Genomic DNA, 15588 nt, shown 5'->3' on the forward strand with positions numbered 1-15588 from the left:
TGGGGGTACTTATTTATTTTTTTTCAATCATTTAACATTTAACAACTATTAGAGTGAATTAAATATTAATTTCGACGGGACGAATTTGTTGATGTAATTGTTGGAATTGTTGATTATTCTTATCGAGTATGGTGGCGGCTAGGATCACTGGTGATCTATCCATATCGATGATTTGGTCGTGTGAGATGAGCTTTTGCATGACAATAGGGGGACATCCAAAGTTGGCGTCTCCTTCATCCATATCGATGTTTTGGCCACCAGTGGTAGTATCCTCTTGATCATCGAATCCACCGACACTGGGAGTAGAATCTGGAATTTGGTGACGTGGACCCTTACCAGTGTAAAAGTGGTCATAGTAGATCAACATGACAAACTGGACAGCTTGAAAGATAGGAACGACGACATAGGTGCTAAAAGCAAAAAAGTCAAATGGCAAATCAAATGCCAGCGACAAGATCGATGCGATACCACCACATGCATCCATCACCACAAAGATCTTACTAATACCAACCGATGATTTACGGTCATAGATCTCTTTGATCTGTGGTAAAAACCCAACAAACATGAGAGTGGTTGCCAACACGGTGACAATGGTTGAAACCACCTTGTTGTCTGGTCTACCATTGGTAGCTGCGCTCATCACTCCATAGATGATACCTCCGACAGCAACTGATATCACCAATGTTCCACTAAACCAAATACCCAACTTTTTACGTGGGAATTGTCTGTAAGACAAACATCAAATAAACATGTATGTTAGTACAAATATGTACTTGGTGTGAGTGTATGTATATTTATGTGATTACATACTTTTCATAAAATAAATATTGAAAAATAATGATTAAACAAAAGGAAGTAAATAGTAGGATTTGGATGATAAGCGAGACTGGAGACTTTTCATGGATGAGATAAGTTCCTAAAATCAAACCACACAAGTACCATGACATGAAACAATATGGTGATAGACCTTGAGTAGATGCATTCTTGTAGTTTAATTTAACTAAGAGAGAAAAGAATGGAAAGTAACAGACTGGTTAGGGATACTGAATTGAATGGGAAAATATATTATATATATTTATACATACTTTGAGGAATTAATTGGACAGACCAAATAATGGAACCCAAGATTCCAAAGATATTTGAAACAATTTCATTTTCCATTGTTTGTTATTAATATTGATTGATTGATTGATTGATGTTGTTTCTTCTTCTCGACAATGAGTGAGGGGGGAATGATCGTGTTAATCGTATTCTTTTGTTAAAAGTATGATGAATACAAGGAATAGTGTATTGATAATCTTAGCCAGTTCTGAATTAATAAGATAAATAGAATGTTTATCTATTATTAAATATAAAACAAAAAAAAAAGGTTTATATATATATAAATTTATATAAAGAGAGAAAGAATGATATGAATGAACGATATGAAATTTAAAACTTGTTGTTCTTGTTGTTCTTGTTGTTCTTTCTTTAACAATTGATTAATCAATTAAACAACAGTGAAGTGTTATAAAATGTGACGAAGTGGTCGGGGTGTGAAGATAAGATTGATTGAGTGATCGGTTGTTTTTACTTGAGAGATGTGATAGACTTATAAATTAAGTGTGTGGGTATAATAGACTGCTGTTGTATAGTGCTAATAATGATTAATGAATAATATAATAGACTGCTGCTTTCGTAACCGAATCTATGCTCTATTTATGCAAAATTGCAATTTTCCAAAACGAAACCTGTTTTCCCTTTTAGAGCGGTTATGATTAATCACCTCTTTACTCTCTCTTGACCTGGTCTACCCTAAACAACATAAATAATGATGATGTGGTGGATTGACCAAACCATTGTGACCTTTGCACCATGTCTCACACAAACAACAATTAAAAAAAATTCGATAAACAAACCACCATACACCTCGTCGTGGTGGATATTAAAAAAAAATCAGTTTAAACTTTAACACTTCGTCACGTGTCAATGGAGATCTTTTTTGGAGAAGATCTTGATTTGATTGATGATCATTGACCTTGACCTGATTTAAGTGGAATGGGTCCAATACTAAAGGTCATTGTAAAAAATATATATATATCAACATAAATATACAAATAATAATGTTACAAATAAAAACAAAAAATAATAGACTTGCACTTTGACTTGTAACAAGCTGGCAGTTTCATTATTCCAATTAATTTAAATTTAAATAAATAATAATCAAACAACAAAAATAGAATAGATGATGGTTGGTTAAAATTAAATTTTTATTAATTCACAAGATGGATACAACTCAAACAAACAATAATAATAATAAAAGTAGATAGATATAAAGTGAATAAAACATTCAAAGCATTTGAAGATAACAAATGTCCGATATGTGGTGATAGTCAACAACTGCAGCTGTCTGAAAGAACAGCACTTAATCATCATATTGCATTGTGTTCAATCTATTTCATGAGACACAATCAAATAGATGTAGATCAAATGTTGAATCTTGTAAAAGATAATCAAGACGAAGAACAAAATTTGAAGAGATTAGGATTAGTTCAAGCTATACCTAGAATGATGATGATGGATATTGGACTATTTAGATCGGTGGTTATTGTCAATTCATACATTCGAATAGTAGTGCCATCAAACATCAAAGACAAATCAATCAACATTACCAACAACAATTAGTTTTAACAAAAACACAACAAGAACTAGATTCATTAAATATATTACCTCAATACGACGGCATCCCAGTAGTAATACAAGTTGGAGAAGGTAAATGTCGTCTTTTGATTGATTTTTCCAGGGGTATATATTTGGCTGTGGAGCAAGTAGCTCAAGTCAGAAGAATCATTCAACAATCTAAATTGGTTACATATCTAACTGTTATCATTCGTTTCAATAATGAGGTACTTGAACAAGGTATGTGTGGAAATAATACATTTAGTACTATGAAACGAAAAAACTATTATTAATCTTTAGTACTATCTCTATTATAGCACGACCATATGTCAATTTAATCTATCAAGATCTAAAAGAGAATACAACCATCACAGAGTATTCATTCTATCACCCACCATTTGGAAGAATGATATATGCAGAGAGACCAAGTACCAGATTCTTCATCTCTCAAAACAGGATCCAGGAAAATAATCAACCTCACACACCAGCTTGTCTACCATCAATGATTCCACACATTGATAAATATCATGTTCAAGGGGTTCACGTACGTATTATTATTATTGATCATTGAGTAATAATATTGTTATTCATTTATTAAAATATTATTATTTATTATGTCAGCCAGTAAATCTTTTCAAACTCATATTGAACAATCATGTCAAGTATTGACAGGATCACCATTTATTAAAACTGTCAAACTGGAGACTGGTCTAACTAGAAATTATAATGTTGGAGTATTCAACCAATTCACACTCAGTCTACCCAATCTCGAATGTCTTAGATTGCGATGTGACAAGGTGGAAGATCATTTACCGATGGTCATTGAACTATTATATAGAAATCAAATCAAACACATGACCATTGATTGTAGTCTCTCAGTATTACAATGTCAACAATTATTCAATAGCATCAAGACAAACAAATCACTCATCTCTTTGAGAATCAGTCGTATGTTATACTTTATAACATATAATATAATAATAATAATAATATTAACTCTTATTAAACTATATACAGTTTATAGTGAAAGCAATGAATGGTTTCAATTTGTTTATGAGATTTTAAAAGAGATTCACATTTTCACAACATTGAAATATATTTATTTTAAATACTATGACCAAGATCTAGAGGACGACATGAAACAATTTAAATCATTGTCGGAGAAGGATTATGGTTATAAAGTCATTATCTATCATTGGACATGTGAAGAACCCAAAAAAATCCATACTCAATAGATCGATGGTAGATGGTACAATGGTTGTCTCCAATCACCAGTGATAATTATAAACTAAATACCAAAGATCTTGTGCTATACTTTTTAGCCAACTCTGTTATTGAGCGAGAGGATCCTCTGGTTGGTATTTCTGCAGATTTTCAAATAATAGTTGGTCTTTGGAAGTTATATACAAGTTGTGGATCACTATTTGAAAATCTTATAAGATATTCTTTTTAAATCTTATTATAATAATAATATTAATAATAATGGATATTTCAGTGGATTTAAATACTAAAAGTCATAATCTATATTTATATTTATACATGAGGAGGAAGGAGGTTTATTTATTATTTATTATTATTCTTTGTTATTATCCTTATTCTCTTTGTTATCATCATTGCAGTTTTTAGAGTCTTTATCGGTATGGTTATTATTATTACTGTGATGATAGTGGTGGTGATGATGGAGGTGATGACTTGAAATCATATTTTGGTGGTTTTGATCAATCATTATATCCGATTGATCAAGATTCCAATCGATTGGTTGTTGATTCTTTTGATTCTGTTGATTCTGTTGTTGTTGTTGTTGTTGTTGAATGATAGAGTTTGCTTTACTGAAATGTTTACAACCAAAGAAACTACTATTACTACCACTACTATTATTATTATTAGTGGTAGAAGAGGATGTGAATGAAAAGGGGTGTGATGAGGTGAGAATACTGTGATGGTTGTCTTCTTTGATGAGTGATTGTTTGGATTGAGCTTGTTTACCCCAGAGCATAAAGACGATACCCTGACGGTGTTGGGAGAGTAGCTGGATGGCACGGTCGGTGAATGTCTCCCATCCCTTGTCCGTGTGCGACTCGGGTGCCCCCTTTTTGACAGTGAGCACGCTGTTGAGGAGCAGTACGCCCTGCTTGGCCCATTTGTCGAGTATACCGTGCTTGGTCTGTGCACATACACCCAAATCACTTTGCAGCTCCTTGTAGATATTGATCAATTGTGCAGGAAGATGTTTTGTCGATGGAAGCGATGCCATTTCCTGTAGCGTTAGATCGGGTTGTCCAAAAGAGAATGCAAGGCCGTTGGCCTGGTCAGTGCCATGGTAGGGGTCCGATCCGACAATAACCACCTTGACCTGTTGAAAGGGGGTGATATTGAATGCACGAAACACTTGGTCGAGTTTGGGACACATCAACATGCCAGTGTCATCTTCCTTTTCGAGAAACTCAATCAAACGTTTGAAATAGGGTTGTTCAAACTCTCCTTGCAATACATCTCTCCATCCACTCGTAGATACGAGTGATTCCTTTAATCTCTCTCCATATGTCTTTTCTTGTACGGTTGGTGTAATGTCAGTAGTAGAATATTTTGTAACTTGTCCATCTTTTGATTGATATTGTAATCGTTTGGTTGGTGTAGAAACAGTCAAGTTTGTTGGTTTATCAATGATAGATTTTAAAAGAGGTGATGAATATAAATTATTATTATTATTATTAAAAGTTGGTGATGTTGTAGTTGATAGTGTTATAATGGATTGAATAGGTTGTTGATATAATAAATGACTAGAAGGGAATGATTGTTGTTGTGATTGTCCTATTACTATATGATCAAATGGATTATTACTACTACTACTACTACTACTATCTATGATTGTTGTTGTTGTTGTTGGTGTTGATGTTGATGTTGGTGTTGTTAGAGGTGTATCATTCTTTCTTTTCTTTACAAGTAAACTATTATGTTCTTGTTCAAGTTGTTGATTAAATAAATTATGTTGTTGTTGTTGTTGAATCTTATTACTATTACTATTATTATCGCTTATATTCATTGCATCATTATTGTGATTATGATGATTATAGTTCATTTTTATATCATTACTATATACAAATTGTTGTTGTTGTTGTTGTTGTTGAGTATTACCTAAATTGTAGTTGTAGTTATTGTAGTTATTATATTGTTGTTTATCGTTATATTTAAATATAAATGGTGTAGTATTTAATTGTTGTTGTTGTTGTTGATTCTGTTGATATTGTTGCTGTTGCTGATAATAGTTCTGGTGGTACTGTAAGTTCTCAAAGAATTGTACCATATTCTATCTTTAACTTTTCTATTATCATTTATATTGATTATATATCTATCTATCAATCAATATTAGTATCCACAATAACTTATATTTATGTATGATATATATTTGATCAAATATAATGTATGTCTCAAATCAAGTCAGCGAAGATGTCTCTGACCAAAACAAATATTTTTTTTAATTTTGGTCTGTTTTTTTGGTTCGTGGAATTTCATCAATCCAATCCATCCACCAATTGACCAAATATGGAATAAAGTATATGTTTTAGATTTATATTATAATATAAATGTATCAATTGAGTTTTATTTTAATTGAAATATATTGTTAAGGGAGGGTTAGGGGGGTTAGTTGTTTGGTTATTGACTATTATTATTGTTTGTTGTTTTAGAGTTGATTTTAGTTGTTATACATGTACTTTGCAGTCTTTTCACTTTTCATAGTATTAAAGATGCTTTCGAGTTTTTCTTGCATGGCAGCCATGGAAGAATTGATGAGGGTGCCGTGAAGTTTGAGTGCCTTTTCGAGGACGACTATCTGCTGGTCCATAGAGACACGCAGACAGTCGGCGATATGTTTGTTTTCCGGGTGTTTAGAGAGATATGGTTCGGTGAGGAAGAGTTCATAACGACTGACACCACCGTTTACAGAGGCGTCGATGATTCCATTCAAAGTCATGGTCAGAGGATTGATATTTTCGTTTTGGTTTTGTTGATAGCGATCGATACGCGCCAACAATTCTTCATTCTTTTGTACAATAGAGTTGAGGGCATTCTCGATGGGACTGACCTCGACCGAGATGCGGTCCACTACGAGCGACCGACGTTCAGTGCATGGGAAGGGTGTCTCGCAGACGAGGTAGTGGTTGTTGAGCCACAGGTCCTCAAACTCGTTGGTCGACGAACGGTTGGCCTGTTTCTTGAACGGTTTGCTATATAAAAATACATTGACCTTGGTGCGGGCGTTGAACTGCTGCACACGCTGCGGTACACGTTTCTTGCCGCCGGCAAAGGCACCGTCGCTGCCGTTGAGGTTGAGACTCTGGCGCTTCTGCGCTTCGGCCATGCTCGACACGTTGACCGAGGTGATGAGCACGTGCATGCCGTCCGACTCCATCACCTCTTTGCTGGGCGTCTCGGTCGATTTGAGCAGCTCGGCCTTGGGCCACTTGTCGAGTGTCTTGGTGATGAAATCCGACAACCGCTCAAACTCGTTGCCCTTGTAGATAAACTCGCGGTTCTGAATCGACGCGGGGAAGCGCTTGCCATAGTATCCCACTCTAAAGTACTCTTCAAACACCAGTTCCGACTCGTTGATCTTTTGATAGAACGTGCCCTGCTGGCGCAGATAAGTGGCCGCCGAGTTCATGTCGCAAATGTTCATGGTAAAGTGGTGGATCAGCTCCTTGAGCAGCGGGATGGCGCGTTCCCAAGCCTTGCCCTTGTTAAAGCAGGCGAGGATCTCTTTGTATAGCAGTTCCTTGCGTTCTGACTCCTTTTGCACGTGGAATGAGCCGTACTCGTTGTTGATGCTGTTGATGACCTTGTTGTGGTCCCACTGGTAGAGCGACGCGTGCAGCATCACCGTGACACCGGCCTCGACAAAGTTGCCGTTGGAAAAGTGACGCTTGCTGCACATATGGACAAAGCGGATAAAGTGGTTGTAGCGCTTGGTCTCTTGCAGGTAGTAGATAAGCTTGGCCACCGACCCAAAGATCTCCTCCTCGTCGCCACCCTTGATATCCGACATAAAGGTGGTGAGGAGGGTGAGGAACGAGACAATGTCGCCGATAAACTGCTCGGCCTTTTTGCGTATGGCGTCGGTTGATTTGCTCAACACCAACTGCATACACTGCACGTAAAAGAATGTTTGGAAGGTCTTCATGGTGAACGGCAGCTTGCCGTCAACCGAGCCCGCGCCAATAGTCGGCCATGTCATGCCGTCGCTGACACCCGTGCCAATCTCGAGCAACGAGTCAATCGTGCGTGTCATCAAGTCGCTGTATCCACCCGTCTGCAACACCTCACTCTCTAGCATGTCATAGTAGATCTTGGTGGCCACACGTTTGGCATCCATCGTATCGGATATCGACAGTTTCATGATTGGATCAATCAGCACTGGAATAAAGGCTGCACGCTCCTTGATGGGGACGGTCGTCCACACACGCTCAAATACACGTGCCATCTCGATACGGACATCTCCACAACGAGTCTTGAGAAAGATGGCTTTGGCAGGGTTGACCGATTCAAGTTGTAGATCCTTGCAGTTGAGGTAGGATGTAGTGAGCATGAAAAAGGCACGCCACATACCAAAGTCATAGGACGTTGATCCCTTGCTTGGCTCTTTACTCGAATAAAATGTAACATCTTCCAAGATACGAGTCATACGTAGTATAGTTTTGAGTTGAAACACTGTAAATGTCCAGAAATCGGTTGGGAACTTGGGAGAGATAAAGAGGTGTTGCAGACTCTCGTAGAGGTCGACAAAGAATGTCTTGTTGGATTGGACGGAACGGGAAAACATCTCCCAGTTGTGTACACCGGCCAAACGCGATGTGCCAAGGATAAAGGCATAGATTTTGAGACGCAAGTCGTAGAGTTGGTCCTCTGACATGATCGAGACAAGTGCCGACAAGGATAGCGACGGGGATGCACCATTGAGAGACGCAGCCGACGACGATCTACGCGACTTTATAGGTTGGGACGATGAGGCAATGACAAAGTTGATGAGTTGGAGTAGTTCGAGAATAGGTGTAAAGAATGACATCATCTCGAGCAACCACTCGTCTTTATCACGACCGCGCATCTCACTCTTTGTAATCATAATATCGACAATGAGACCGAGGATGGTGAGACACATGTCAGTCTCTTCAACCGACTTGCCAAAGTGGAATTGGAGTGTTTGAAAGACGATAGGGTGAAGTTGCTTACGCGTGTCCTTGTTGAGCATGAGTTGGCCGTGGAGGTAGCTTGAGAGTAACTTGAGTTTGAGCAAGTTGAACGTCTTGTTCTTTTCAAGGTGTTGAATGGATCGCATAAACTTGACGGCGATAATAGCCATCTCTTCAATCGTAAAGAATCGTTTGAGATCCGAAAACATACCTTCAAAGTTTTTGAGTGCGATGGTCTGTGCACCAATGAGCGATGGCGCATTGCTCAGCATAATCTCGCATAGAATATCCACTACATTTTTAAGATTCTTTTGGTACGTGTCGTTGGCATTGGCCGTGTCCTTGTTGGGGAACTTGGTCTTGCTAGCAACAACCATCTTGAATATGTATTCGAGTGCTTTGAGTGAGGACGAGATACGCGATGCGTTGGACGGGTCTTGGAAGTTATCGAGGTTCTTGACAACCGATCGCAAGAGGTGGGAGTGTGCAGACATGCCCGATGGCTGGCCACTCAAACTCGTGGGGATACCGAAAAACTTGCTGACATAGGTATCGAGTGCCGGACGGTAGTTGGTGGTACGCGAGTCGACCAACACACCAATGATAAAGATAAAGCTGCGGAAGATCTCCATCGAGAGCGGAGAGTCGTTGAGTTGCTGGTCGAGAATCGACAAAAAGTTGAAAAAGATCTCTTGCAGGTTACGAACGAGTTCGTGTGACCCAAGGAAGGTGATGTCCTTGACTAAACTGCTCAAGTCGCCCTGGAACGACTGCCAGCGTGCCAAGTTGACCACCAAATGGTTTTGGGTGAGACATGTCGACACAAAGGTTGTGCGGATACGGATGACGTCGCTGGTACCCTTTTTGTCCTTTTTGCCACCCGTCTCGTTGACGCCGTTGATGTAGGTGGCGATGGGCACGTCGTCAGACGACACTTTGTACAACTGGATTGTGTGCACGCCGTCTTTGATGATAGCACCGTCGTCGCCGATAAACTTGAGGTATCCAAATGCCAACGGTGCACGTTCCTTGTCCTTTTTCTCGGAGCACTGACGCACCAAAAAGAAGAGGTGTGACTTTTCATACGACTTTGATGCCATCCACACGCGGACTGTTTCTCCCCACTTGCCACTTGATCCCGACACAAGCACGGGTGTGCGGTACTCGGATATCTCTTGCTGGCCGTTGGCAAACTTGATCGTGTCGTTCATAGTCATACCACTCTCGTTTTTGATCAACATACCAACCTCGACGTTCTTGTCTGAAAACTCTCCCTCTTCAATCTGAACATACATGTCATTTCTGTCGTACCCTGGTAAGATGACCTCGGGAAGACACATCTTTTGAGAAATGCTAACGTTTCGCATCGCTATATTCTCGTTTAAAAAGTGAGAGTACTCTCCCAAATAATGTTGAACTGTGAAAACGACACCCTTGGCACGGGTGATCAACTCGTAGCTGCCAGTGTTCTCCTGGATGATCTGCTCGTGCAGGTTGTGGAACATGGCCTCGTTGGACGACGTGTACAACGTGATCAACACCTCGAACGCCGACTCTTGCTGCGCCGACAAGTCGATCCTCTTGACACCGCACCCAATAAACTTTTTAAACAACTTGTGTGCGGCTGCTGGCGTGGGTGGCATCGCGTTGTGCTGCGAGCCGGCCGTCGCACTGCTACGCGACAATGTCGGCGACGAGTTGGGGTCTTTGGACGACAACGACGACGTGCGACGGTAGATACGTGTCACCAAATACAACTCTCCCTGCAAGTCACGCGAGTCAAGGTCTTTGAAAATGGTGCGAATCTTTTCGTTTGGATTCTCTGGCTCGACAAACAAACCAGTTGGCGGAATCAACCCACTGTAACTCTCTGTCACGAATCGATTCTCTGTCTTGTTGTACAATGTAAAGATCATCTCCAAAAACTCGCCCGACGAGTACAAAAAGTTGTTGACTGACACGAGCAGCTGTGACGATGTGTGTAATGGCTTGTTGGACGAATCCGACGCAGCCGATGACGAGCCAGCGCTGGTCGATGGCTGGTTATTCGCACCCGATGCGGGGTTGGACAAGAACGACCCCTGCTTTTTCATGATGCCCGGGCCGCCCATACCAGTCGACCCCTTCAACGGGTTGTTCGACGCCTGCAATTTCTTGGACGCGCCAATTGGCTGCAACGGAGAGTTAAGGTTGAGTGATGACGTTGACTGTGATCCATTCTGTCCATTCAATGTAAGTGATGATGCTTGTGGATTAGATGTAACTGATATCGTAGAGTTTGATAATGATTGAGTTGATGATGTAGTATTATTCCCATTAATATTTAAATTACTACTAGAATTTGATGATGATGAAGATAAAATAGCAGAGGAAGATGGAGATGATCCATTTGATGACGATGATGACGACAAAGAAGGTAGAATACTACCACTTGATCCAAGTGAAGATTTACCTTTGATTCTAACACTATTGAGTAAATTCATTGAACTTGAAAACTTTGATACTTTTTCACCGCCACCCGATGATTTGTTGGATGACGGTGATCCTACGGGTGAGGAGCTGATCGCAACCGGTGCCGTATTAGATGTGTTGGCCGGTGTTCCCTTCTCACCCGACTCTCTCAACGACGTGCTACTTCCACCTCCACTAATAATTCCTATATTTCCTGAACTGGTGCTTGGTGATAGATTAGACATTGATCCACCACCACCACCACCACCATTTTGACCATTATTTATATTTCCACCACTACCATTTAATGATGATTGATCATTTTTTAAACTTTCTAAAATTTTAATATTTTCTTGTACTGCTAAATATTTTCTTTCTTGATACTAAAAATAAAATAAAGAGATTAATAAATGAAATATTATATAATATTTGTTTGGTTAATTTTAATTTTTACCATTGTACATAAATTAAATACACCAGAATTTTCTGCATCGGCTAATACCAAATCAGTAGCGGTACTTGTTGGTAAAATGGTATTGGTTGTATTTCTCGAATTTGAATTATAATATGTATGGATATTTGACATTTCCTTTCTTAATACAATTGACATTCCAGTCTCTTGTCTGCCTTCATCAATCACTCCTAATATTTTGTCTCTTAATTCAAATGTAATTTCCTAAATATAAAAAAGAATAAAGGTTAGAGATGATTGATCATCATTCATTCCTTATATTTGATATATTTACTTTTGGAGATTTAAAAGCCAATAATTGATTTTTAAATTGAATTAGACAAGTAATTCTTTGTGATAGAATCTTAAAATCATTATGTTGTTTGTTTTGGGAAAATATTTTTAATAATGTTGCCCATTCGACTATAGTTGATGTAACCTCATTGAGTAATGAAGAATTTGTCATTTCTTGATTCGTTAGTGATCTAAATGATAGATAGATAAACAGGTGGTTAATATCATATCCATTACATTACTTGATTTGTTCTTTTGGTTTCTTACAATTTAGTACTAATTGGAGTTGATGCTTGTGAAATGGAGGAATCTTCGGTATTTGTATTTTCAGGTAATATTACAACATATGATTGAGGAAAGATTCCACTTTCCTGCGTATTGACAGAAACACCACTGTACCATCCTCCACTTGCTGCTGCATTTGTCAATGATGGTGAGGTTGGTGCAGAAGAGTCGCTATTTCCATTGCTGCTGTTGCTGCTATCGGCTGTTTGTGCGTGTATATGTACCAAATCTCCAACTGACAATGGTAATTGGAATTTGTGAGACGCATTAAATGGAAACAATACAATACAAGTCTTTGAGATCTCTACCCATTCTTCAGACGTTGTTTTTCGAGTTGTACTTGTTGCCATATTTTGTTTCCAAGTGACACAAATTACTCTCTATTATTATTATTATAATTAATATATATATATTTGGTAGGGGGTATCTAATCTATCTTTCTTTTTTGAAAATTATATAAATATATATGTTGTTGAAATTTTTTGGATGGTTCTGGAAATGAAAAAAAAAAAAATTGAGAGATTCCCTAAAAAAAATTGTATACTATAATAATAATAAAAACTAGTTGGTTAGTAAAACTATTATTATTATTATTATTATTTTGATCGATTATTATTATTATTATTCTTGTGATTATTATTATTATTATTTTGTATTCTATTCTAGTTGGTGTAATAATTATTATTGTTGGGCAATATAAACCTCTTGCTAACCTGATACACACACACACCACACAGACAGACAGAGTGAACACAGAAGAAAACAATACAAAAGGGAAAAGAAAAAAGGAAATAATAATAATAATGGTAATAATAAAAAAAGTCCAATCAATCAATCAATAACAATCAATAATATTGTTGTTCTTGGTATTGTTGAAAGGTGGAAGAAGAATAGATGATGATGATGATGATGATAATAATAATATTGGTGATGATGTATTGTTGGATTTGGGTTGATTGGATTATTTTTGGGGGTGTGTGGATGCAATTTTTGATATCATCTCTCAATCTTTCAATCTATCCATCTCGTGTAATGCTTTTTATAATATAAATATATGTTATATACTCTTAAATTATTATTCCTCTACCAAAGTAGTTGGGGTTGGTTGGTTGGTTGGTTGGTTGTTGACCGATGACGATGTTTTGAGAGGAGGACGGGTGTTACATGTCATTTGTCATGTAAAACAAAAACAAAAAAGGGGAGTGTTGTAGTGATTTGATTGAGATTGATTTAATGATTGGATATTTTTTTGATTTACTGATTTTTGATCCAGTCAGTCAATCAATCCACAAAGAGTGGATATAGGGTGGGGTATATATTTTAATATTATATTCCAACAACTCTCTCTATTTTATATTATTATTATATTATATTATATTTTACAAGGTGGTGAACTGGGAAAGGTTTGATTTGGTTTGGTTTGTTTGTACCAATAAGTAGTAGTAGTCACATCAATACCAATTATATAAATATATATATTTTATAATGTTTACAACAACTGTACGTACAAAGTAAAAATGATTACTTGCAAAGGAAATGAGAAAACAAACAACAAGAGAGGAAGGAGGAGAAAGTAAACAACCACAAGAATGTATATAATCACTGTTGTTGTTGCAGTTGCAGTTGCAGTTGTTGTTGTTGTTGTTGTATTATTATTAAATTCATTTTGATATTATAGGTTTAGGTTAAGTTTTTGGGTGTTTTGGTGGGTAAGGAAGGAAGGATAAGTATATCAATTAATTACCCAACTAACCTTGTTGTTCCAAAGCACGGATGGATGGATGGATGGATGGATTGGATGATGTGTGATATTGTTGTGATAAAAATAACAACAACAATAGTGTCGAGAATAGAATCTATTCAATCATCGTTTTCCTCCTCCTGCTGATGATATATTAATATTGCTAAAGAGGGTATATTTCTAAAGCAGGTTATGATTGATGTCTGCTGGCCAGCAGAAGTGATCGGGGTAAAAAATGGGTGGGTGGAATCAATTGATTCCATTAGAAGCAGTCTGTCGGTCAGGTGAGGTGTATGACTGGAGATATATATATCACTACTACTAAATTTCAATTGTCGCATTTAGAAAAAAACGGTATATAGTGATTGGTGGGGGTTGGGGTGTGGGTGGTTGAATTTGAAACGGGTTGATGATGAACAGGCTGGCTGTTTGACCAAATACCACCCCCTGATATCATCAAATTAATTAATCAGCACTTCTTCTATTTCCAAATCCAACACAAAAGGAGGAGGAGATGAAGAAAGAGGAAGAGATAATTGTTGTGTTGTTGTTGTTGCTTTCTTGATTTGATTTGCTGTTGGTACTGATTGTTGTTATTGTTGCTTTCTTATTTTGCGATTCGTTGAAGTATTAAATATATATATTTCATCGAATATATATTTAAATACTATACTATACGACTATATAATACTGTACGAGGAAACGGATGATGATGCTGATGATAATACTGATGATCACCAACCCATCCTCTTTTATGGAGGGAGTGTAGAAAGTTGAGTAGACATTTTAAAATGCCCGTTTACATACAAATAAATAAATAAATAATTACCTCTCTCTTTAAAAAATGTTGGTTATGATGAACTGACAATAATAATAATAAATGACGGTGATGATGATGATGATGTATTATTTGTGGAGATGGCGGAAATGATGATCAATATGATATATATTAATTGATGATGATGATGGTGAAGATGAATTGTAATTTAAAATTAGATATATCTTCCCAGCCAGATGTATATATGGGAATTGCTGCTACGAATATTATTAATTGGTTTGGTTGTAAATTTGTTTGTTTGTTTGTACTCTCTTAAAGAGTAGTGGTGGTAGTGGTGATGGGATTGGGGTAGGTAGGTAGGTTAGGTGGGTTGGATAGGGGGGGGGGAGACGATTTCATTGCGGTAGGGTTTGAAGTGTTACACTCTGTTACACGCAACACTTTAAATATATATATATATATATTTTTGATTGATTGATAGAACAATTGTTGGTGTCTGTCTCTGTCTATTCTGTCATTGCTGCACAAAGAGGGGGGAGGGGTATTTTCAACGCACCACCATTGTCATTCTTTCATCGATGCACTTTGTTCATTGTCGCCACCCATTTACCAACAACCCATCAAATATTTGATTTCGTCACTGTGTCCTAGTTTGGGTTATGCAATGTATGTAATCCCCAATCAACTGTTAAACGTCACACAAAAAAGTAAAGTAAACTTTGGTACTGCCACATTAAATCGATGT

The 15588-nt window shown here is 37.5% G+C and overlaps 5 protein-coding genes across 5 annotated transcripts; 1 reads left to right on the forward strand and 4 right to left on the reverse strand.

Annotated features, from left to right (window-relative positions):
- Window positions 1-58: 58 nt before the first annotated feature.
- Window positions 59-1161, reverse strand: DFA_00238 (uncharacterized protein; the record flags this gene model as incomplete). Its single annotated transcript, XM_004357897.1, has 3 exons — window positions 59-725; window positions 811-1000; window positions 1086-1161. 3 exons carry the CDS (start codon window positions 1159-1161, stop codon window positions 59-61), a joined length of 933 nt encoding a protein of 310 aa, XP_004357954.1.
- An 876-nt stretch (window positions 1162-2037) lies between these two features.
- On the forward strand, window positions 2038-3723 carry DFA_00239 (uncharacterized protein; the record flags this gene model as incomplete). The annotated part of the gene is made up of 6 exons (XM_004357898.1): window positions 2038-2061; window positions 2265-2301; window positions 2336-2481; window positions 2577-2898; window positions 3280-3606; window positions 3683-3723. The coding sequence occupies 6 exons, from the start codon at window positions 2038-2040 to the stop codon at window positions 3721-3723; spliced, it is 897 nt and encodes a 298-aa protein (XP_004357955.1).
- A 508-nt stretch (window positions 3724-4231) lies between these two features.
- DFA_00240 (uracil glycosylase) lies at window positions 4232-5962 on the reverse strand (the record flags this gene model as incomplete). The annotated part of the gene is made up of 2 exons (XM_004357899.1): window positions 4232-4666; window positions 4835-5962. The coding sequence occupies 2 exons, from the start codon at window positions 5960-5962 to the stop codon at window positions 4232-4234; spliced, it is 1563 nt and encodes a 520-aa protein (XP_004357956.1).
- A 390-nt stretch (window positions 5963-6352) lies between these two features.
- DFA_00241 (SH3 domain-containing protein) lies at window positions 6353-7336 on the reverse strand (the record flags this gene model as incomplete). The annotated part of the gene is made up of 1 exon (XM_004357900.1): window positions 6353-7336. One exon carries the CDS (start codon window positions 7334-7336, stop codon window positions 6353-6355), a length of 984 nt encoding a protein of 327 aa, XP_004357957.1.
- Window positions 7337-7397: 61 nt separating this feature from the next.
- docA (SH3 domain-containing protein) lies at window positions 7398-12674 on the reverse strand (the record flags this gene model as incomplete). Its single annotated transcript, XM_004357901.1, has 5 exons — window positions 7398-7687; window positions 7804-11677; window positions 11749-11970; window positions 12041-12230; window positions 12307-12674. 5 exons carry the CDS (start codon window positions 12672-12674, stop codon window positions 7398-7400), a joined length of 4944 nt encoding a protein of 1647 aa, XP_004357958.1.
- Between the last annotated feature and the right edge of the window lie 2914 nt (window positions 12675-15588).

The sequence above is a fragment of the Cavenderia fasciculata genome (assembly GCF_000203815.1).
Source record: "Cavenderia fasciculata unplaced genomic scaffold Scf_Dfasci-F-a-11f03.f1-5, whole genome shotgun sequence".
NCBI classification, from domain to species: Eukaryota; Evosea; class Eumycetozoa; order Acytosteliales; family Cavenderiaceae; genus Cavenderia; species Cavenderia fasciculata.